Below are 23,354 nucleotides of genomic sequence, written 5' to 3' on the forward strand. Positions count from 1 at the left end.
ACTGTTGTTTCTCAGCAAACACAAAACTTCCCAGCGGACCAGCACATCGACGGCACGCAAAGCAAAGTTTTTAAGTGGCTCTTTGAAAGTTCAACATGACTTTAAGTATCGTACGTAAACGGTTATCAAACTTTACAACTTCGCGGGCGTCGGACTGTAGATGTCAAATAACTGATAATCAATGATGATGATTTATTTATTCATTGTGAAGCAATTTGTTACCAAAACGAATAAATTAATGGCTGTATTCTGACATTCTCTATCTAATTCTCTTTTAAATTGATATCTGTCGAGGTTGTTCCAGAATATATTGTCGTTCGGATTTATTGATTTAAAATTGTCAACTATTCAAAGGAACTCAAAATAATTGTATTCCCCAATAAATCGAGCTCTTGACACATCAATACCGTTATCATTATTACACATATAGACCTCTCCATAAATTTCTGATTGAACCTGTTATACATACCGGCTGCACCCAGCGTCTTTTGACGACTTGAACAAAGCTCTTGTCCACCTTATGGACTGAGATCCAACACTGCGCTGGCGGGCCCGAGGTCTTCACTTCAGAACTCTAAGGTCCCAGTAGCGCTTCTAGGCGCCGCGCAGCCTGCTCACCGCTACTTTAACTTATCAATCCGGTGGACCGCGCCAATTACTTCCGTTTGTCTCCTAATTCCCTCTTCTGTTTGTAATTAAAAATAACTATTATTAGTTTTTAATTAATTTCATTTTTAATTCGTGTATCTTAAAATACTTATTTAAAAAATCGAATTATATTGGAATTGTATGAGTTAATTTAGATTTCTCATTGACTTCATATTTTTTCTTGTAATTAGATTTACATTGTTATTATTAAATACGTAATTACATGATGATAATGAAGGTGGTGTGCATAGTTCTTTTATAACATTTCTGTTCCCGCCGCTGGTGGAATCAAATAAACCTTCATTATTCTCGCAGTCGTAGAACATCCACCGCCTCTCAGGCTTCCAATGCATTCGTTAAAAAATCCACACACCTTAAATAAATGAATAAAAATTATGAGTGTTATGTTCAGTGAGGAATACTCTGTTATATTTTATCACAGCTGTGTTCTTACGACCGTTCGATTTCAATTTGAGCGAAGCATCAGCGCGTGCTCAACAAGTGGAGCTTCAATAATTTCTTGTGGAATCTCGTTAGCTGATAGCGTTATTACAAAACATCTCCACTTTGAAGTTGTCCGAAGGATTGGAAGCGCGCCCCGAGCGCCGACGGAGTCATCAGTCAAGTAGAGACTGCTCAGCGGCAAACTTTCCCGCGATGCGATCCTCATTGTAATTAGTTCAGTGAACTTTACGATACTTTAGGCAGCAATTACTAACCGCGGCTCGGATAGCAACCCTTTTTCCTTTACTGGAATTTAACACAAAATGCCTGCAATATATATATATATATATATATATAATGTTTCTCCTAATTTTATTGCAACTCAAAAGAATAACTATTGCTTGTTGATATACTTGTGGGTGAATAAAACAGTCAAAAAGTTGACAGTCCGATTGTATTCAAGTTTAGCAAAGATTATGAACTGTATGCTGTATCCGTAGAAGAAAGAAAGTGATGAACATAATCCCGTTATGTGATGCATAGCGCGCACAACAGATGGCCGATAAAAACTTAAACGTGCAAAACCGACAGACGACGAAAACGTAATAGTGTAAGAATTATGGTGAAGAATGGGAGGTGATGAAATTCCCTTTTTTTGATTGGAATGTATATAAAAAATTGATCTGAAGTATGTAGGATCAAAGAGGAAAAAATTCGTTAAACATTTTATAAACAAAATACCATTAAATTATTAAAGAAATCTAATTTCCTCCTCTTAGTACGATAAGGAGAACAACATTTAATTGAACTGATACTCCTTCTTCTACTTCTTCTTTCCAGCCGATCGACGCACTGCAAGATAATAAAAAGATCATTACGATGACCGAATAGGACCTGCTCACGCCGCGTCTCGTGGTCGCCACTCGAGAACCTTTAGCCCCAAAGGCCATCGGTTGCACGAGCGATGTGCACCGCCCACTGCCTATTCAAACGAGCAATTCTTCGAGCTGTTGGTGTTATTGGTTCCTCATCAAATATCCTCATTTCTGATTCTATCTCACAGCGAAGCCCAGAGCACAGGCCCCTCCATTGTTCTCTCGTAACTAAAACTGATAACATGTTATAAATTTAAAAAAATATAACAGCGTGAAGTTACACAGAAATATATATAAGGAATAATTTTAAAAAAAGTAATTGTAATTCCGCTTCCGTACTTTCACAGGTAATGTAGAGTTCTCCGTCAACGAGCCGATTGTTTTTATGCAAATCTATTTAACGAAGTTGAAGAAAGTTTTCGCTTCGCCGTTCGTACCGCGGGTCGCGGACCAAATACATCTTATTATAATTTCATTTAATATCCCTTGTTGTGCACCGAACAAAAGGAATACTTTGGTATATAATAATTAAAAAAATGTGTTATAATCGATCTAGGTCTTATCAGTTTCTTACAAGCAACAGTTTATAGAATTAAAGCTTTGGTCATTTAGCCAATAGAAACCGACTGCAAGGGATAGCCCTCCCCAGAGATATTTATGGGGAAAACATACAATAATTACCATACGTGGACCAAAAGACCCTGCTGCCTATCTCTGGAAACTTGTTTGTGAGCAGAGGCATTTGAAATCAAATATAAGTAATGTGATAACAAAGTGTGATATATAATGTTGTATGCCAGTCGTTGCCGCTGGGCTACCACTGCTCGCTTTATTAAGTTTCATTTTCGACTATCTGATGTGATATAATTATAATTAATTTGTTAATACATTTATACGGAGGCCTATGTCTGAGCAGCGGCCGTCCTTTGGTTGAAAGGATGATGATGACATGGGAGCGCATGCTACCATCACATTTAATTAATTCATTCGGTGATAAGAACTGATTGAGTCACGGTTATACATCTTACACTAATTTCAAACAAATATCAAAGTGTAATATGTCAATCATGTTTATCCTTCAATATAATAATTAATGACCAATATAAAATACTTCGAACAGCAGTACAAAATTTGTTGATATTTATGTTAATATTTCTGTTACTTTCCTGTACCGCAATGAAATAAGATATTTTTGCATTGATGTCAATGTAAGACGTGCTAAGTTACTACCTATTTTAAAGAAAATTATTAGACCTGTTATTATTTACACTTTAATTCTCTTTTTTCCTTTCTGTTTCTTTATTCTTTTTGAGACATGTGCAATCCAAGTTAGTTTGATGTTATTATTTATTATAATATTTATAAATTGTATTATACCTTTTTCATACTATGGTCGTCAGGAATAAATTGCCTCGTATGATAAGACTGCCTATTGAATTTCTTTTTATTAATATGAAAGTTTGTATATAGTTTCTAACGTCTACAAAAAAGTATATTAAATTAAATTAACATTAAACATATCCTTGTGTGTGCAGATTTACTTCATATATATTTTTAATGTGTTTATCTTGCCAGGTTACTATTCGGACAGCTGCATCGGAGGCTATATCTATTCTTATAATTCTGGATGTAACCACAAGATGGCGACGCAGTGAAATATATTCTATTTAAATGTAATGATATTGAACCGAGTGAAGACATACGCAGGGCCGGCCGGGCGCCCGCACGCACCGCCAGACGTATTAAAAAAGTTTCGCAACTCATACAGAACAACGGGACGACACTCGCAGTGCGTATTAAGAGTTCGGCCATGAGCTTCGCCATTTGCGGCGACGACTTTAATAAGCGCGCACTCGCATAGGTTTCGTTGACTTGTTACAGTGGTTGTACTCGCACAACTTCAAGTGTACTTAGTCTGCCTATAAATGCTGTTATAATTAAATATAAAAAGAATATTACTTTTGAATTTGGAATCTATTTTCTTATTTTCGCATCAATGTATTATTTATTTTGTGATCAAAAATAGAGTAGGGTGATAAAGAGAACCGAATCGCTGCGATTGCATTATATGATAATGGAATCAGGCGTTACCTCGCGGAAGTCCATCCTAAGTAGAACCGATTAGTGCCAACTCCGTGCTTGGCACTAATCGGTGTAACATAACTCCTGAAGATGCCCCGTGGAGGGGTGAAACACGTGTTGAGTAATTTGGCGGTGGCGGTTGTGTGATTCGCATTGTTTGTCGCATACGCATTTATCAGCGGGCTGGCGGGCGGTGCACTTTATTGCACGACTACCACTGCATGTGCGGAAGTGGCTAAATATTGGTCCTTTTCTTACTTGCATTATATGAAGTAGGTATGATGCCGAATATAATTTTTATATCCTACATACGTTTGGTATTACTTTATCTGAAAAAGATCTGGCCGTCTACTAAGTGTTTGTATGAAAAAGGCGATCAAAGCAGTCAGGAAAATAATTCCAAGAAATTCTGTCCGACAGCGAAAGATTTTAGAATAGCCAGCGTTCGGGATGCTCCAAAACATCATCTCAGCCAAAAAGACCAACGCGTGTTGCCGGTGATGACATACGGATCCGAGACGCGGTCGCTTACGACGGACCTTATGAAAAGGCTCAAGGTTGCACAGAGAGCAATGGCCAAAGTTGTGCTTGGAGTTTCGCTACGAGATTGAATTACTAAAGAGAAGATCCATAGAGAAGCAAGATCGCCGATACAGACCGAAGAATAGCTAGTCTGAAGTGACTGTGGGCGAGACACATCGCTCGTGCAACCGATGCCTGATGGGGCCGAAAGGTTCTCGAGTGGCGACCACGAGCCGGTAGACGCGGCGTGTGTGGCCCCCCCACTAGGTAGACCGACGACATAGTCAAGTATTTAATGGAATCAGGCGTTACCTTGCGGAAGTCCATCCTAAGTAAGAAAAGGACCAATATTTAGCCACTTCCGCACATGCAGTAGTGGTCGTGCAACAAAGTGCACCAACCGCCAGGCCGCTGATAAATGCGTATGCGGCAAACAATGCGAATTACACAATTGCCGCCGTTAAATCACTCAACACGTGTTTCACCTCTCCACGGGGCATCTTCAGGAGTTATGTTACACAGATTAGTGCCAAACACATTTGTTAGCGGGCTTGCGAGCGGTGCACTTTGTTGCATGACTACCACTGCATGTGCAGAAGTGGCTAAATATTGGTCCTTTTCTGACATAGTCAAGATCGCGGGAAGTCGCTGCGGGCAGCGAAAGACGGCTCATCGTGGCGATCTTTAGAAGATGCCTTTGCCTTGCAGTCTATTCTTTTAAAAAAAGAAAAAAAATGCTTTATATTTATTAGATGGAAATATATACCAAGAAATTAAAGTGATTATTCTATAAATTAAAATTGTTACCCAAAAGCATGCATATCAAAAATTTATGGGAAATAAAAAGAAAAAAGTGCCATCGCCCAAAATTAGTTTCATTGAGAACTTTGCGCGGACTCAACCAGGAAATACTTTGCGAAAGTTAAAAAAACCTTTTAAAGTTATCCAGTTAAATAAACGCCGACGCGCCCGCGAGCCGGCCGCCAGCTCGCTAACGTCGCGGATCGTCCTGGAATATAGTCGATACGCTTGACTTCATCTGCGACATTACTGTGAGAAAAACGTTAAATCAACATTTATAGTCAGGTCTGATGAGATCAGGGGTTAGCAACCATTTTAATCAATAGGCTAAATTAAATATTAAAATAATTTAGCAGACCACACACAATGTAGCATTTACTTAACTATAATTTACGAAACTTAATTTTTAATAAATATTACAATAAGAAAGTATAAAATTTTTAAAGCAAAATAAAAATAAACTAGAACTGAAAAACGAACGTATCTGAAAGTTAAGATGAGAAATTTGGCAACGTTTTTTTTTATACAAGCGTATATATATGTACGCAGCTTTCTAGCCGTGCGGCAATCAGTTTTGATCGGTCGTTATTATTGATTAATCGTTTTCGGTTTATCATGTACCACTTTGTAATTATAATTAATTTTGTAACAATATATTGGCGAGAGCAAGTTGATAAAATAAATCAATTTTAGAAATAATTGGCGGCCCGCGTGAACATGTACAACAGGCCGCGTGTTTCTCGTTCCTGAATTAGACAAACAAAAAACAAAGAACGTCAACTAATAATATATTTTGATTAAAGACAATTTAAAAAACTTGTAGGATTCCTTATACAATTTAACTACATTCGAACAGTACCTGACAAGTGTAAAAGCGCCTCGTAGCTTTGAGTTGAAAGATTCTATTACAAGGAAACTTAATTTTATTTGTTTGTATCGAATTAGGGTCATCTTGCATGTTTGTCACGGCACAAATAATCTCTAAAATGTATAAGCAAGAAAAGGACCAATATTTAGCCACTTCCGCACATGTAGCTGTAGTCGTGCTAATTTAATAATAAGCGGCGACGGACTGAGCTCACTCTATGTTTGGTACTAATCGGTGTAACATAACTCCTGAAGATGACCCGTGGAGGGGTGCAATATGTGTTGAGTGATTTGACGGTGGCAGTTGTGTGATTCGCATTGTTTGCCGCATACGCATTTGTCAGCGGGCTGGCGAGCGGTGCACTTTGTTGCACGACTACCACTGCATGTGCGGAAGTGGCTAAATATTGGTCCTTTTCTTACTTAGGATGGACTTCCGCAAGGTAACGCCTGATTCCATTAAATATTTAAAATTTATCTTAAGTGTAATATGTCTTCTTATACTTCTTGCTTACCTTTTAAACGGTAAATCTTCGATCCTTAAAAATTAAACATTTTTAAAAATGGACAAACAAGAGCGGTCGTATGTTTGGCGTCTGTCAGTTAGATTGATGGTCGGCCGAGTGCTGTGCAAATCGTTGTCTCCGGGCGACGAATACCGAAATCGTTGCTCTGACATGTTTCCTATGCAATAGTCCGAATCATTGCGCTTCTTTAGGCACGACTAATAAAAAAAAATTGCATATCTGGCACGGCTAACAACAGCATTTACCTTATAGAAGTGAGCTATGTCATCTTTCTCTTACAGCCGATAACGATATAGATATTCAATAAAAATCGGAAATTTCATCATAAATTTCGTTCTCCGTGACAACGCTCCAAGTTATGCGATGCGATGCAAGCCCGCGCGCCTGCCAGACAGCTCACCTCGCAACTCGGGCCGCAAACTTGCCGCCCGTATGCCGGTCGCAACTCCGACGTTATTACAACTAACTTACCGCTTCGGTATCACGCGGTAACTTCGAACAGGCCGAGATAACTTGTCCGTCGCGCCGGCAAGTCGGCAAGTTCGCCGTCAGCTGCTCGATCAGTTCGAGAATTTGCTTATTGAAGTCATACGTTCATTTAAACTTATATACTTAAGCTTTCTTGGAAATAGTGTCTATTATAAAACCAACTCAGGATTGTGTTACAGTAATTTATTTAATAAAGTGATTACTTTTTTAATATAATGTAATAACATAGAACTCATTCATTTTACGCCTTTCCCATACATTTCCAATAAGGCCGGTTAAAAGCTATTTAAATAAATCACCTTATGGCTGGACGACCGTAAGATATACAAAGTAAGATATTGGAAGTGATCAGTAGTGTTATATACAACTGCCATATTTATCACTTATTGCACCGTGGAATATACCAAAATCAACATTCTTGGTAGGTTTGTTGGCAATCGAAATGTTATTATAGTAAGCAGAAGACGACGCTGTTTATGATCATTGGCAATCCTTTATAATCAATACACAAAGTATGAGTTATTTAAGATTGTATCTTAGAAACCGAACCCGCGACCTACCGCTCGACTACCACTGCACATTCATTAAATACCATATAATAAACACATATAGCACTAGCTACTATGTTGCAAATATACACAAGCATGTTTATATAACATAAAACATACAGAGTAATTAATAACAATATACTGCGTGTTATATATAGCAAGTGTAGTATATTTAAGTAGCATGTTATACATATACACTTATAGTACGTAAAGTTTAGTAAGTAAAATATAAGAGATAACTTAATACACGATGTAGCTGTTTATATATAGCACATGTGTTTATTTAATACATAGCATGTGATATGTAACTTATTGTCACGACTGTTAGGGTTAGGGAAACTTAGACTATCTAATGATTTTTGCAGCACCTTGAGTAGAGTCATTAAAGATTTGGTTAGGAAGAGGAGTCGAGTCGGTAAAGGTGAACGCCAACGCATTGCAATAAAGCCTACTTTAAACTAGCTACGCGGGCTTGCAGCTCCGTTCCTTACTCGGCCTCTCTATCTACAACGCGACGGATCCAGTGCTCGTACAATAAACCCAAGGAATGCTGAGAGGTTTCGTCTCTATTTGATACAGAACGTAAGAAAATTATCTCCCACAATACACAGAACGCAACTGGAGCAAGTTGTTGGAGGTAGTACATCATACTTAAAATAAAAGTCGTTAAAACCTATATCCCGCAAAAAGGATACTAGGGATATTTAAAGACTTCCGCGTAGAAAAAGTGGAAAAAGCCATCGCATAAAATTACTTACATTTATAACACTTTATGGACTTTTACTTAGGGAAAGTTTTACCCACTCGGGAATTTACAAAAAGTTTGCCGTTAAAAAACGTCGACTCGGAGTATATATCTCTGGTTGTAACTGCGGTTTTAGGAAAAACATTAAGAAATTCAATATTAATATCCGTTCTTACTAAAATTATATATATACGTAGACCATTCTATTAATAATTTACAATCAATTACTATTCTGGACGACATGAGCCTTCGTTCAGATAACATCTTAAATAATAAATGTAATCGATATATCCATTATATATGCAACACAATTTTCTTTATTGAGCCATGCTAAAAAAATGTTTTTCAAAATTGCAATTCACATTGTTTTCAATATTATTCGGCAAAAAGGCCAACAAAAACTAAATTTACTTTTTCATTACAATATATGATAAATGATCGCAGTCAAGTTTCCAGAGTATGGGCAGCAGCATCTTCTACGTACCGTAGCACCACACTGGCCAATCCGCCTGCCAAGCGTGCCGATTATTGTATATCCCACCATAGATATTTCAGAAGTAACCTTGCAGTGGGTGTCTAAGAGCAGAAACGACGACGACGACTATGCTAGATGTTCAGTAATATTGCTGGGTAGGGGAGGAAGCTGGACTGGTTGGGTTTCTACCAGAAGTTTCTACATGGGAGAACACTTTCTCTCTTTATCCACGCACTCTTTGTTAGTGAACATTTTTTTACAGAGTCACTCCAGCTGGAAGTAGTAATATTTGTATTTCTTTATAGTATATTCTTAAAGATCCTTTGTGAAAGAACTCTTTATTTACCCACCCTCCTCCTTGTGGTAGAATTCTTTGTGTATCCAACTAATAACTCCTTTTTCTATCGCGTCAGTACTACTAATTCTTACAAACATATAAAATCTACAATCTAATATCTTTATTAAGGCATCTTCTTGTCCTCGTGGGATATATTTTTTTTCTAGTTAATCATACTTTTAGAAAAATTCTTTATTTAGATACAGCTCCTCCAGGAAGCTGTGCCAATATTACACAGCCACTTAGCCTATATTAGTATTGTTCCAATATAACATAACAATACTTTAATCCCTGTACTGACAAGGCTTGAAATTTTATACGCTGTTTTATTTGTACGACTGTCTGTGTGTTACGATACAAGCAAGTTGAGCCGAGCTGATCTAAGCTGGCTGCCAATGGCAATTATTTGACAATCTCATCACAAGTTGGGTAAAGTTTCATTAGTTAAACATTAAGTAAAGTTGATAGTAAACAAAATAAGTTTGAGTGAGCCGAGTGTCGCCGAAGCCGAAAGGTTGTCGAGCCAAGCGAAACATGTCGTGGCGGCGACCTTTGCGGTCGCGTGTGACTTTCTTATGACCAAGTTTTTAGATCCTCTTGTACCTTTTCGTTCTTAGATACGCAGGAATTACTTTCAACAATAATAATTTCATCACAAACTTTACTTATTTACATTCTAGTCTTTATCCATCTTAATATCATACACTTAATTTTCTATTCGTCACAAATTCTTTCATTTCTTTTCATTCTTTATGTTTCGTCTCACTTTCATCGTTTTACTTCACCGAACAGTGCAGGTTCATTCATTCATTCCTTCTTCATTCATTCATTCATTTTAATCCTTACTCTTTTAATTTTTTTAACACTAAATCGCAATTTTGTTACAATCATATGCCTTGCAGTTGGCGTCTATTGGCGGACACGAAGATGAAGTGCGCCACACCTTTAATCACAAGCAATATTAGAACTCGAACACCAAGCCATGATAGTGAAATTTAGTCATTTTTTGCCTTTGCGGAAAATATATATTTTTTGTTAAAAACAAATGTACGTGGGTGGAGCCGGGGGAGGCAGCTAGTGGAACAGAAGCCATGAGTCGCGCGGCGCGGCACGTAGCGCGGCCTGTTGACTCAGTCGCGCCGGCAGCGCTGCGCACGCGGCGGCGTGAGCAAACACACGTCCCGCGATAACGGGCTTTGTGTTTATGGCCGCTAGAGCGAGTGTCGCGCGGGAATGCGCCCGCGCACTCGTCCGCCATGGTGTACACCATCACCAAGTCCGCGCCTCAGGCCCGGCGCCGCGGCGGCTCCGTTTGGAAGCAATATTTAATATCATTTTTGGGTACGTATTGATAATATTTTAAAGTCATTTTTAGCTACTTATTAAAATTTGTTATCATTTTTCGTTACATATTTAAATTTATTTGTATCCTCCTTACGCATTGACGTTAACTTGTCGTTACTATCAATAAACAATTGGATCTGTGATAAATTAAAATTGTCGTTTTAAAAACGCAGTGTCTGTTGTAATGGCTGTAGTGCACGGAGAAAATTATAAGCAAAAATATAATATGTAACTACATATTTTAGAAACATGTTTCATAGTTAAATGTGTTTATTATAACTTTTAATATAGCATAATTTTTATCTGTTGCGTAAATAAATAATATTTTTGCTTTTCAATTAAAGTACAATTGGATACGTGAAAAAAATGAATTTTCAAGATTAATCATGTAAAAACTAAATCACAAGCCTAGTGATTTATTTGTGGACGTTGCAAATGAAGAACTGGTTGTATATTTTCTTAAGTAAATTCTAAACTGTATAAGTAAACTTAGTCAAAAAGTTGAATGGGACGATAAAGCGATTCCCAACTTACGGCGTCGCCGAGGGGATTGGGTATTCGTTTTCGCATAATAGAATCCAGGAAACATCTTAAAATGCGAACATTAAATTTCATTTTTATTGAATAGAACATGCAAAATGACTTTTTTATATATAATAACTAACCTTATTAATTTTATTTCAATAAACAGAACGTGTGTTTTAGATAATACCCCACAACAGCATGTTTTATTCATATACGTCTCAACGTATTGAGTTAGAAAAAAAGTTCGTTCGCATTTTATATGAGAATATGTGATAAAGTTTTTCATATTTTATTCACATTTAACTATAGTAATTAGATGCATTTTTGCCACTTTGTAGCTAGATCTATCAAATAAACGCGGTAGAGACAGTACTGTCTTGGCGTTGACCTGAAACTGATTTAAAAGAAAAGAGATCGAGGTCAGGGCCATATGGCGGATCCATCATCACCTCCTCAATAAGCTCTCTTAACTCTCTTAATTTCTGCTGAGTGGCTAAAAATGTAATCAAATGGAAAGAGTAAAGATCCAATTCCATAGTTCTACCCAGCCGTACATCCTCAAATGAGCAGTTGTACACTAGGTATCTTTGAGTTGTGAATTCGTGTGCTAACAAAATATCCAGTTTTTATGTATACCCAACTTTATTTACACTAGTCCACACTGTGTTTTGGTCAATTTTACGTTCTTCGGTTACGTTGTTACCACTCACATATAGACGTTGATCAATTTCTTTTTAAAAATGGTGTCTATTTTATCAGTAAATAGTCGACCACAGCGAAGTCTGACTTTGTGTTACTTTAACTAACACTGCACGAGGTCCATAAACGTCACAAATTTTGTATTCGAGTTGCGAAACATTTTTTTTATTTTCAAAATAATACTTTAAACAAATTTACTTATAATTTTAATATGTACATATTTGTTACTTTTAATTGGGTCGTAAAATTTTTAACACTGCTATAAAATTATTTTAAAATCACGATCCGACACAGGGATAGTGCACTTTTCCCAAGGACACTTTTTTCTATATATTTAGATCCACTATGAGTCACAAAATACATCGACCATAAAATGCAACGTGAAGCTAAGTGCTGTGAGTACATTCATTATTAGAGGATAGAGATTTACAACGATTTCATCATAAAAGTCATAAACGTAAATATATGTGCTTCATAATTGTATTTATAATTCGATCATAAAGAATATATTTACTCGTATATATGCAAATATATTTCATATTAAATATCCTATACAATATTTGAAAGTAAGATTTAGTGATAAATAAATTCAAAAATAGAATCGAATAAAAATTATTAAAAATGATTTACCAATGATTTCAGCATATAAGAAACATGTAATGTTTTATTATAACAAGAAATACTAAAAAAAAATCGTTTATTGAGATTTTTTATGGAATAAAAAATAAACACATCATAAAAATAAATATATTTAAATTTAGGTCAAGAAAAATCGACAATTATTTTGGAATTAATTTTAAGGAATGTTATGTCAGTTCATCACCTTCATTCAATATTCACCGTTCTGACGATGAAGGTTACAGATAAAGTACCTGAAAAACAAATATAACGACCAAGTTAACATAGAAACAATAAATTATATAAAATGTGAATATCTGTCTAAGCTGTTTGCATATTAAATAATTACATAAAAATATAGGCAGAAGATGTGTAGTACATGTTTGTAATTTCATCGCCTGGTCGTCTTTTTGTTTTGCCAGGAATATCCAAACAGGATGTCCTACAACTGCGGAGCAAATAAATACGCCGGACTCTTGACGATTAGACACCGTCTTGTTGCGACGCCTACGCTCGAAACTACGGAAATATATTCATACAAGACCGTCACCTTCTCACATTTCTACACTTAAAGCACAATTAGTGAAACTTTAATTTGAATCGTCTACAGCATATCGAGGGTGTAGCCAAATTTGATAGAAATTAGTGTTAAATTTAAGAAAAGCGAATCGTTTAGGCGTCAATGCGTTTCACATGAGCTGAAGGCGAATGTTATTAATAACGAGAACTGCTCGCAAAACCGACCTTTCCACTATATACTAGCCAGGAAAACAGCGACAACTTAGAAACACGTTTGATCATCGGAAAAGATGAACGGTGACCACGACGCCGCGCCCCGCGCGGTGGGCCGATCAGGTCCCAACCATGGTTATTACCATACCAGCTGAAGCAATACACATAGCCAAAGTCCGGCGTGATGTACTTTATAAAAAGATGATGGTGCTCAATAAGGAAGCATAAGGCGCAACGAGGAGGAAACGTATTGAATTTATTTTTTGTATCATCTGAATTCTTCGATTTAAAATATGAGTGTTCCAAATGCGGCACGATCTTAGAGGAACCTACACAAATTTAATCGGGTTCACAAAATGTGTCAGTACTTTAAAATGTTACGAATTTTACAATGATAAACTTTTTAAATTTATTGTCAATTTTAAACACGCGATTTTTTTTTTTTGAAAAACCAATTACAGTAGCCTACATAAGTGTCACTTATATTTGAAAATGAGATGAGTGAGAATCTCTCACTGCTGCCTAAATGGCACTTGCAGATGTTAAATGGCAGAGCGCAGAGTGTGCCGAGATTAAGGCTTGTTTTAAAGTAGCGAAACTCGAGGTCTCCCGGAGAAGCCTCGACTCAGGCCGGATACTATTTTACCGAATATAATTACTCATTTTATAGAGCCTAGGAGAGCTATTACAAATTTATTTTAATTTTCAGAGAATTTTTATTATAAAGACATATATTAAATCATTAAACAAAGTTTTGACTTAATTCTTTAGAGACAGGTAGTCATTAAATATAGTTTAACTATCATTATAAGGATTAGCATTACATACAAGCATATACAGGTTTGTAGTTAACATTAGAGTATTTGTAGTGTAGTGATATTAAACATCTATAAAACTTTATATCTAATTACATGTGTACTTTGAAACAGATAAGTAGCTCGAGCGGGCGCGGCGGCAGACAATTGCGCGCAATTACAAAAACGTCGTTCGACTGCTGTACGGCGTCGCGGCCAATTGAACCAATTGAACCGGACTGGGGTTCGCTTCGTTGAGTTAAAAACGCTCGTCGTTTTGAGTACATTGCGCGGTCTAAATGCGCACAATTTGGTTGCGCTGAACTTCAAAACAAATATTTATTCACATATTCCTAACTTCGCAACTGACAAACCCCACATTTATTAATATTAAAGACAGTCGTTAGGCGTTATACAAATATATGATTAGATTTTATTGAAATTAATTAAAATAGATAACAAATTTGTCTCACAGGATAATTACAACTAATGCCGGCGCTTCCGCGATTGAAGCGACAAAGGCGCGACACTATTTTCGATATGCCGTTATTTTAAACTATTTACTCTACTTTGCAAATTGATATAGTTGTGGAGAAGAAATAGGAAGAAATTCCACACCAGCAAATTCTTTAATAAAGTTAAAAACTAATTTATACGAATACAATTTATTAAATATAGCCTAAATGAAATCAAAGTAATCAGGCGACATAATTGCCAAAGATTCTTGTCACATAAATATTCGTGCTTATTTCGTCGCGTTTAGAATTTTGTAAATGGTATTCCAATAATGTTTTGCGGAATTTCATTAAATAATCTGATTCTGTTTATTACAATTGAATAAGAGACTTTTTGCAGTCGAAATTTTAGTACAGAAAATTTTTCACGATGCCTTGTAGGTACACTATCGACGTCCTCTGTTTTCTTTAAACTTTTATAGTCATCTTATGTCGTCAACTCTTGGACAAAAGCATCTATCATATGTTTCTAAAGTCTGGTTGTAAGCGGCCCGCATCCTGTGTTTTCTTATTACATCAATAAAGTCATCCGTTCACCTTGTCGATAGCGGCCAACTGTTCTGTGCAATATGTTTTCGACCCTTCGAAATGCTCTGATGTTGCATTCACTAAGTCAAATTGTAGTGATGTAAGTGATCAAGTGCTATCCAGATCAACAATTTCCTTTACGATAAACTTATTAAATTATTGGTAAAAATGCTTCAAAATGACTTCTTTTTTTATAAAAGCATTTTGTGGTTTTCTCAAAAATTAGTACTTACCTGACTTACCTGAGTTTGATTGGTTATAGGTGTAAACACTTTCAAGAGGTAAATCACTCTTAAATAGGTTTTCAAGGAATATAAGGCATTACACTCTATGGCCTTCTACATAGATATCTATGGGAGATATACCGTAATCGCTACGCGTGGCAGGCGAGTTGGCAATCGCAGTGTGCGCAGGACGCTGCTGCCCATGCTCTAGAAGCCTGTTTGTAAGCGGTGGCAGTTCTATATAATCAATGCAACAAAGTGTGAATTATATAAGATCGTAGTCCGGGAATCAAACCCGCGACCTGCGATTGCAAGTCTCAGTCCGCTACCACTGAGCTACACCACAGCCACTGTTCTATAGAAATAGGTTACATTAACATTTTTTCTGTTGGAATTTCGTCTCAGGGCCCCCGGGAAAAACCGAATATCGGCTTTTTCGGCTGCTAATGCCTGGCTTACATGACCGAGGTGGTTAATTGTTACAGAGTTGAATATCTTTTGTCAGCAGTCACGATGAAGTTTTAAAGTTTCTGCACCTATTCCTAATCATTTTATCTAAAGTGATGACTCCCAAAAAACATAGTTAACAAAATTAAAAATGTAGTAATTCGAATTTCGAAAACGTTTTTTCTTACTGTATTATTATTAAGCTATTTGTTGTTTTCGAAACTATTGATTTTTGCACAGGGTGTACCAAACATTAATTGACAGCAAATGAGCAATAAATTCACGCATCTCAACCGCGCTGTCTCTCATTTCAGTCAACCTGCCGTTCCTCGCGCACGGCGCGCAGAATGAACTCCTCCGTGCGCACGCGCATCTGAGCCCCGTTATCGACTCGGTCGACGTGCCATGGAGCTCGGCGACGTTCATCGCATGTTCTCTGTTCACTGCTCCGCTGTACAGCGTCATTATAAACAGATGCGGTCGGAAAGCGGGCATGTACGTCGTTGTTTTGTTACAAGTGGTGAGTTCTTTTTCTTATGTTAGTCACATAGTAATTCATAGTTAATTTATACCAGTGATTCCCAAAGTAGTTTAAATCGACCCCTAGGGGTCCATGACAACCTGCAAGGGGTCTACGTCAGTGAAAAAAAATTTTGGGGGTCCATGATATGAAAATGTGATATGATATGATATGATAGTGGATCTCAACACATACACTGATAGTACCTATTAACTTACATCGTACTATCTTATAATATCAAAATATTTACATTATTTATAAAAGTACCTATGAAGGAAAAAAATTAGATTTATACGATCACGAAAGACGATGTTTATAATGACCGGCTGTTAATTTGGCACGTGTTTCCTTAAGGATTCGGTCATAAATAATCTAATTTTTAATTAACGACGATTAAACTTTTTAATCTAATTTTACATTACAGACTTTATCTATACATTGTGCTATAGAAAAATATAATATTAACATAAGAAAATATAAATAAATATAAAATTTAAAAACTTTAGTTTATTAGTTATTCCAAAAACATTATTAAAAATTACAACACACAAACAATACAATACAAACTTAAAAAATTACACATAATTCAAAATATTCTAAATAACAATTGTTTCAAAATGTTTAAAAAGCTACGAATTATAATACACTATTTCTTCCAATTTTTTTATAAAGTATAAAAAATAATGATTGTCTTGAAAACGCTCAGAAATTTATGGATTAGAATAAAATAATGATAATTACAAAATCAATAAAAAAGGAATCATCTAAATCCTGAACATTCAGGTAACATAAAATACCGTCTCATCACAGACAATAACTTTAACCTTCTAACTGCCAAGCTGTTTTGGCCATGACTTCCCCAGGTGCCAAATGGAAATATCAAGTGTAGGCTTTCCTTATGTGAAAATTTGGGATCTTTACATTCTATGACTGAATATAACACATTATGTATATCATTATGTACTGAGACTCAGGGGACCTTCATGTCACTTAAAGGCAACAGAGTACTCGGTGTGCCATGAGGTCGCCGGCGGGTCACGTTTTTGTAACACAAAAAACACGATAGGTTTTCAAAGCCAGCTTTGAAATATGAATAAATTGTGAATTCAATACAAAGAAAGGTTTCTATATACATATTCTAATGTAAATTTTATATAAAAAGTGAGGCCGCCCGCGGTCTCATTGGCACCCATGGTAACCGCTTCTAAAACATGCTGCAAATCGTATACCATCCCGTGATCCAGTTGCTAGGTGCCTAATGAAGCTAATAATTACCGGAGGGTCGGAAAAATTAATATTCCTTAGATGTACAGATGAAAAATTGTGAGGTAGCCGGCGGCCCTCACGGCACCTATTGTTGGGTATCGTGAGGTAGCCGGCGGTCCTCATGGCACTTAAAAGGTTAACGATGCAACATTTACGCGCCCGGCCGACGGTGTCCGTGCGGACCACGCCGTAACAAGCACTCGTTTAGAATCTCTCGTGTTATCATTTAATCACAGGGAGTGAAACTAAGCTGCTGAGCTGTGTATACAAACCTTGTATTTACGAACATGTGTACAGTAGGCTTCCTATACTTAACGTTTATTATCACTAGAAGTCCACAGCTGGACGTATCCGTTCCTCATAGATTTCCGCGAGGACTTGTTGGAAGTAGCATGCATCCAGTGTCTTTCAAAGGCCTTAACAAAGTGATCTGTCCACTGTGCACGGAGGTCCTATTTTACGTTTGCCGGTCCATCTGTTCCATCTGCTCATTCCTGATTCGGTCTCGTAGAGAAATCGTGCACATAGCCTATGATTTGTTGAAGGAGTGTAAACTTGTCAGCGCGGCTCGACCACGTTTCTCTTAGATTCCTAATTACCAAAATGTTCCATGTTAAACCCCTGGATTCGTTAGTATGACAAAAAATTGATGTTCACAATTTTTTGTTATACTAAAATTTATCTCATTTTCAAACCAAATATTGGCTCGGCTTAACTTTTTAAATAATGTAAGCAGATAATATTTAAATAAGCTCAACGACTGTTGATGACTTGTGTTAGAAGTCAGTTGCAATGTAGTGTCCATAGTCAGATCCAATTTTCATATTTTTTGTCTAGTTTTGATGATATGGTAGAAATGAAGCAGTCATCCTTCCGTTCATCATCAAGTGATTTATAAGAAAAAAGTCTAGGAACCTCTGTGTTAGATTATACTGGTGATAAAAAGACAGTGGTGACTTGCAGGTGGCGTGCGTGCTCCCAATGGCGGTGGAGACGACAGCTGCGGTGCTGCTGGTGCAGTCGGCGGCTGCGGGCGCGGCAGCAGGCGGGCTCGTGCTGGCGCTACCGGTGTACGTGCGAGAGATCAGCGCCGACAGCATTCGCGCCGCTACGGTTGCGCTCATGGCGCCGATGACATCAGCGGGCGCCGCTCTCCACCTGCTCCTGCCCATGGATCACATACACTACCTGATGATAGGTGTCATAGCTCTATCATTACTCGTCATCTTACTCGTTCCGGAGACTCCGAGTTACTACGTGAAGGTCAACAGAATTGAGGTACGCATGCACAGAAACTCAAGGTCAACCTTGTATATAGTGTATAGTTTCATTTTACTGATAATGCAGCTTGGCTTGATAGTCTTCGAGTGGTGACGATAATCAAGTTGCTGGAAATCGCATTTAACGAAGTGTCTAAGAAGTCACTAATGAAACGTTTTTAATTTTGAAAAGTTAAATGTTAAAGATGCAGAAACCAGCAAAATAATCCATTAAATAATAAATAAAATCCATATTGTTTATTTAACACAACACGTCTTTATTTTTATGTGGGATAGGGAACATCTACCATTACTTTTTGAGATCTCTACACCTCAATAACTAATTTCTGTCTTTCCTACAGGATGCTAAAACAAGCAAAGCTAAGCTGATGTCCTTGAAATCTGACGACGCGTCGGTGGTCGACGAGGTCGTGCGGCTGCAGGAGGAGAGCGCGCGCGCCCGCGCCAACGGCGACCTCAACATCCTGAACATATGTAAGTACAGCGCCAATGCTCGAACCACGAATAATCTTAACATCGTGTTGCAGACTTGTATCGTTCCTCTGTAAACCGCCATCTATTGTAATGTTTTGACACTAGCGTTCGAAATTAATTTAAATCACTATTTGACACACTGTTGTGTATACGCGCTTAGGGTATCATAACACACTAGGGTACAAATTCATTTACACACACACTACAATTTTGCAGTGTTACTGTAAAATTAGAAAAATATATTAATTTTTATTACAATTATTTCATACCATTTGTTCATGTAGAGTAAAATAACAATTCAACGAATCCACTCACGTGTGTTGATTAAATTTAAACAGACAATGTGTCTTCTAATCTGTATAAACAAAAACGAATCGCGTCCCGTGAATGGCTTCGATAAATATTTTTTCATAACCTCGTTAAAGTACGGTTCGTTGGCGGGAAAAAAGTTAAGAATAACAAAAAATAAATCCTGTTTCATACTGCGATTTTACAATATTATTCATTTAAAATTTAAGCGATGATAAATGCTTAGCAATTAAAAAAACACGCTTGCATATATCGATTATTGCAAAAATTTAATCATTTAATGGAATCAGGCGTTACCTCGCGAAATTCCATCCTAAGTAAGAAAAGGACCAATATTTAGCTACTTCCGCACATGCAGTGGTAGTGATGCAATAAAATGCACCGCCCGCTAGCCCGCTGATAAATGCGTATGCGGCAAACAATGCGAATCACACAACCGCCACCGCCAAATTACTCAACACGTGTTTCACCCCTCCACGGGGCATCTTAAGGAGTTATGTTACACCGATTAGGGTGTGATCATCAATCATCACTAATGGCGAGCGGTGCATTTTATTGCATGACTACCACTGCATATGCGGAAGTGGCTAAATATTGGTCCTTTTCTTAAAAAATTAATCACTTTATGTCAAAATGTCGGATCTTTTTCATTAACCACACCGCAGATTGAGCCCCTAAGAACTTTTTGGTGAATTCTGTACAGAGTCTAATATCTTTATTTTATGACCAACCGTTACTGGCCGCAAATCACAACACAAGAGCTTTAAGATAAAAATAAAAAAATAAATAGGTATGTGCGTGCGTCGACACAACGCTCGTCAATTGATCGAGATTGAACAAGTGGCGGCATTGAATAAAACTTGTAGAATGAATTTGAGTTCACACAACAATTTCATTGTTTCATTTGCTATACAATGCTTGATACCGTGCTCTTGAAACTTCGTGCTAGTAATGTCCAAGTGTTGAAAGACAAAGTTCTTTTTAAAAACCTCAATATTACAATAACTTATAGCATCGGACAGAAGTACAAAACTTTTTTAATAAGTGTCCTTTAGAGTAACATAAGCAGCGGGTGAGAAATTGAGCACGCCCAACGTACTAATAGAATACAACTTATTGCAGTAAAAAACCAAATATACAGGGACGCGGTGAAGATAGGCCTCGTGCTGAGCACGTGCACGGCGCTGTGCGGCAGCGCCATCTTCCTGGACCAGGACAAGGTGTTCGCGCAGCTGCGGGCGGACGTCGACCCGCACAAGATGATCGTCCCCCTCGGCATGCTCGTCGGCGGCCTGCTTAACGTGGTCCTCGCCAGATTTGTGGAGAGGAAGGTGAGCGTACGTTAAAAGAAGGAAATGTAGGACGAAATATTGATTTAGAATTTATTTTATTTTAACGTGTTATTGTGGAACAATCCTCGAGCGCAATATATCATCAATATAATCAAGCGATAGACGCCCATTGCAAGGCATACGCATTCCCAAAGATAGCTCCCATGACCGACCTTGCGCAGCATCACCGCCACTCGACAACCTTATTAGACAACACAAGCGTTGTAATAATTTTCTAATTCAACTTGTAGCTACACAGACTAGTACACTATACAGACTACTATATATTCGTATACTTTTTAACGTGTTTAGCCGTTTCATATATACATTAATCTCCTCTATGATATCACCCTTCAACTTAAAACTACGGGTGTTACAAACGCGACCATTCATTCCCATAGTTGTTACACGTAGCGTACATTACATAAATCCACAATAAATCGAGCAGCCCGGCATCTCCAAAGCGGGTCGTGTGTCTTCAACTAGCGCGCGTGAAGCAGTGACGTTAGGGACCTAAAATTTGTCGTTTGGGTACGTGATAATTACGAGACATTATAGAAGAGTACAATGTTAACCTGTACACCGGCATGTGTACACGGGCCTGTGGAACACCAGCACACACACACGCACACAAACACACACCTACACGGACACCATTCCGTTCAAAATAAGTAAGGAATGTTCATATAATTATTCCCATTAAAGATAGTGTATCTATTTGTTAGTAATATAGTGTCTTCTTTGATAAACTGGAGTACTATAACTGTAAAAAATACTATAAATATATTTTTTTTCTTAAATATATGGTAAAGGTGAACATGGCATACAGTTGTCTAAGGCACCAGTCCTCCGTGACCACGGGTGGTGCAAAGAACTTGTTGTTAAATAATGAAAGATTAAATTTTAACCCGCTGTTAATTCCGTTAACGATTAGTTTAAATTTATGTAAAATGATTATTGACAAAAGTGTTTTCATCTTTTCGGTCAGTACGTGCTGACAGCCGCTTTCAGCTTGCTGGTGCTGTCGCTGGGCACGTTGGCGGTCTACATGCAGGAGGAGCTGACAGTCTCGTATCTGCGATGGGTGCCCGTGGCCGTGCTGCCTGTGCTCGTAACGAGTTATGGGCTGCTGTGGAGCCTGCCCACCGTTATCATGGTTGAGATGTTCAATTTAGAGGTATCACATTCGGACTTTATGAGAAAAATTTGCATTATATCTAGTCAACTTTTGTAATACGGTCGTTCTATCAATTAACAAACATAAAAATGCAAATAAAAATCTGTGTTTTTTGGTGCGCAGTATACAAAAGTATAAGATAAAGATTACGGACGCCGATAGACTGCTGCTGCCAGGCATACACCTCGCCCGAAGATCGCCGCTGCCGGCACTGCGCTGCCCGCACCCAGCGACTTCGCGCCACCTTAACTATGCCGTCAGTCCAACTAGTGAGGGGGGGGGGGGGCGCCGAGTCTACCGGCTCGTGATCACCACTCGAGAACCTTTCGGCCCCGATGGCCATCAGTTACACGAGCGATGTGTTCCAACCACTCCCATTTCAGACGAGCAATTCTTTGAGCGATCTTGGCGCTGTTGTAGATCTCATTCTAATTTAATGGATTAGAGAATATTACATCACCTGGATCCAAGACCAGTGCCTGGATTATAGTGGAAGACGCTAGAATCAGGGCACTTTCATCCGGTTCTATTGAAAATTCGTACGAGAGTTATGTCCAGTTAATGGACATCTTACGGGTGAAATGATAATGACGATTGGTTACGGGGCGTGACCAAGATACAAGCGGACTGTAGATATTTGGGGATATATATAAATAATAAAAAATAATCGATTTCTTTTTATACAGATGGAGAAATGAATCAAAGAGTATGTTTGTCGCAGATCCGAGCTGTGGCCATGGGCGCGGTGTGCGCGTACACGCAGGCGCTCCAGCTGGTGCAGGCGCTGGCGCTGGTGGCGGGCGAGCAGGTCGCAGGTCGGCACGCGCTGCTGTACATGTTCGCGGGCGTCGGGCTGCTCGGCGCTGCGTACGGCGCCTGCGCGGTGCCGCGGCTCCGTGCGCAAACCACCCGCCGCGTGGAGCGACAGCTGCACCGGCGGCCCATTGTATGATCCCTACATGACTTTACTCTTAATATTAAATTATTTATCAAGTGAAAATAGTTTTACTTAACTTTCAATTCATTCTTTTAAATTTTATTTTGGTTCATCTACTATATACCCTGTAATTTATTATAGGTTATAGAGCTTTGAAAAAGATAATGTGTAGCTCATTTTCATAAATGTATTTATGTATTTCGGTACACCAGCAGTACACATAAATTAATAGTACACTAATAGTTTTCGTATGAATAATGGTTTTGTTATGTTC

At 37.9% G+C, this 23,354-nt stretch overlaps 1 protein-coding gene across 1 annotated transcript; it reads left to right on the top strand.

The window, feature by feature from the left end:
* The first annotated feature begins 10,505 nt into the window (after window positions 1-10,505).
* On the top strand, window positions 10,506-23,095 carry LOC137925540 (facilitated trehalose transporter Tret1-like). The gene is made up of 7 exons (XM_068768999.1): window positions 10,506-10,701; window positions 16,101-16,306; window positions 18,536-18,850; window positions 19,194-19,326; window positions 20,758-20,966; window positions 21,955-22,143; window positions 22,865-23,095. The coding sequence occupies exons 1-7, from the start codon at window positions 10,617-10,619 to the stop codon at window positions 23,093-23,095; spliced, it is 1,368 nt and encodes a 455-aa protein (XP_068625100.1). The 5' UTR covers window positions 10,506-10,616.
* Window positions 23,096-23,354: the final 259 nt, after the last annotated feature.

Source organism: Battus philenor, unplaced genomic scaffold (genome assembly GCF_028537555.1).
Source record: "Battus philenor isolate CCGP_79_NKW_IND1 unplaced genomic scaffold, ilBatPhil1.0.hap1 SCAF_27, whole genome shotgun sequence".
Taxonomy (NCBI): domain Eukaryota; kingdom Metazoa; phylum Arthropoda; class Insecta; order Lepidoptera; family Papilionidae; genus Battus; species Battus philenor.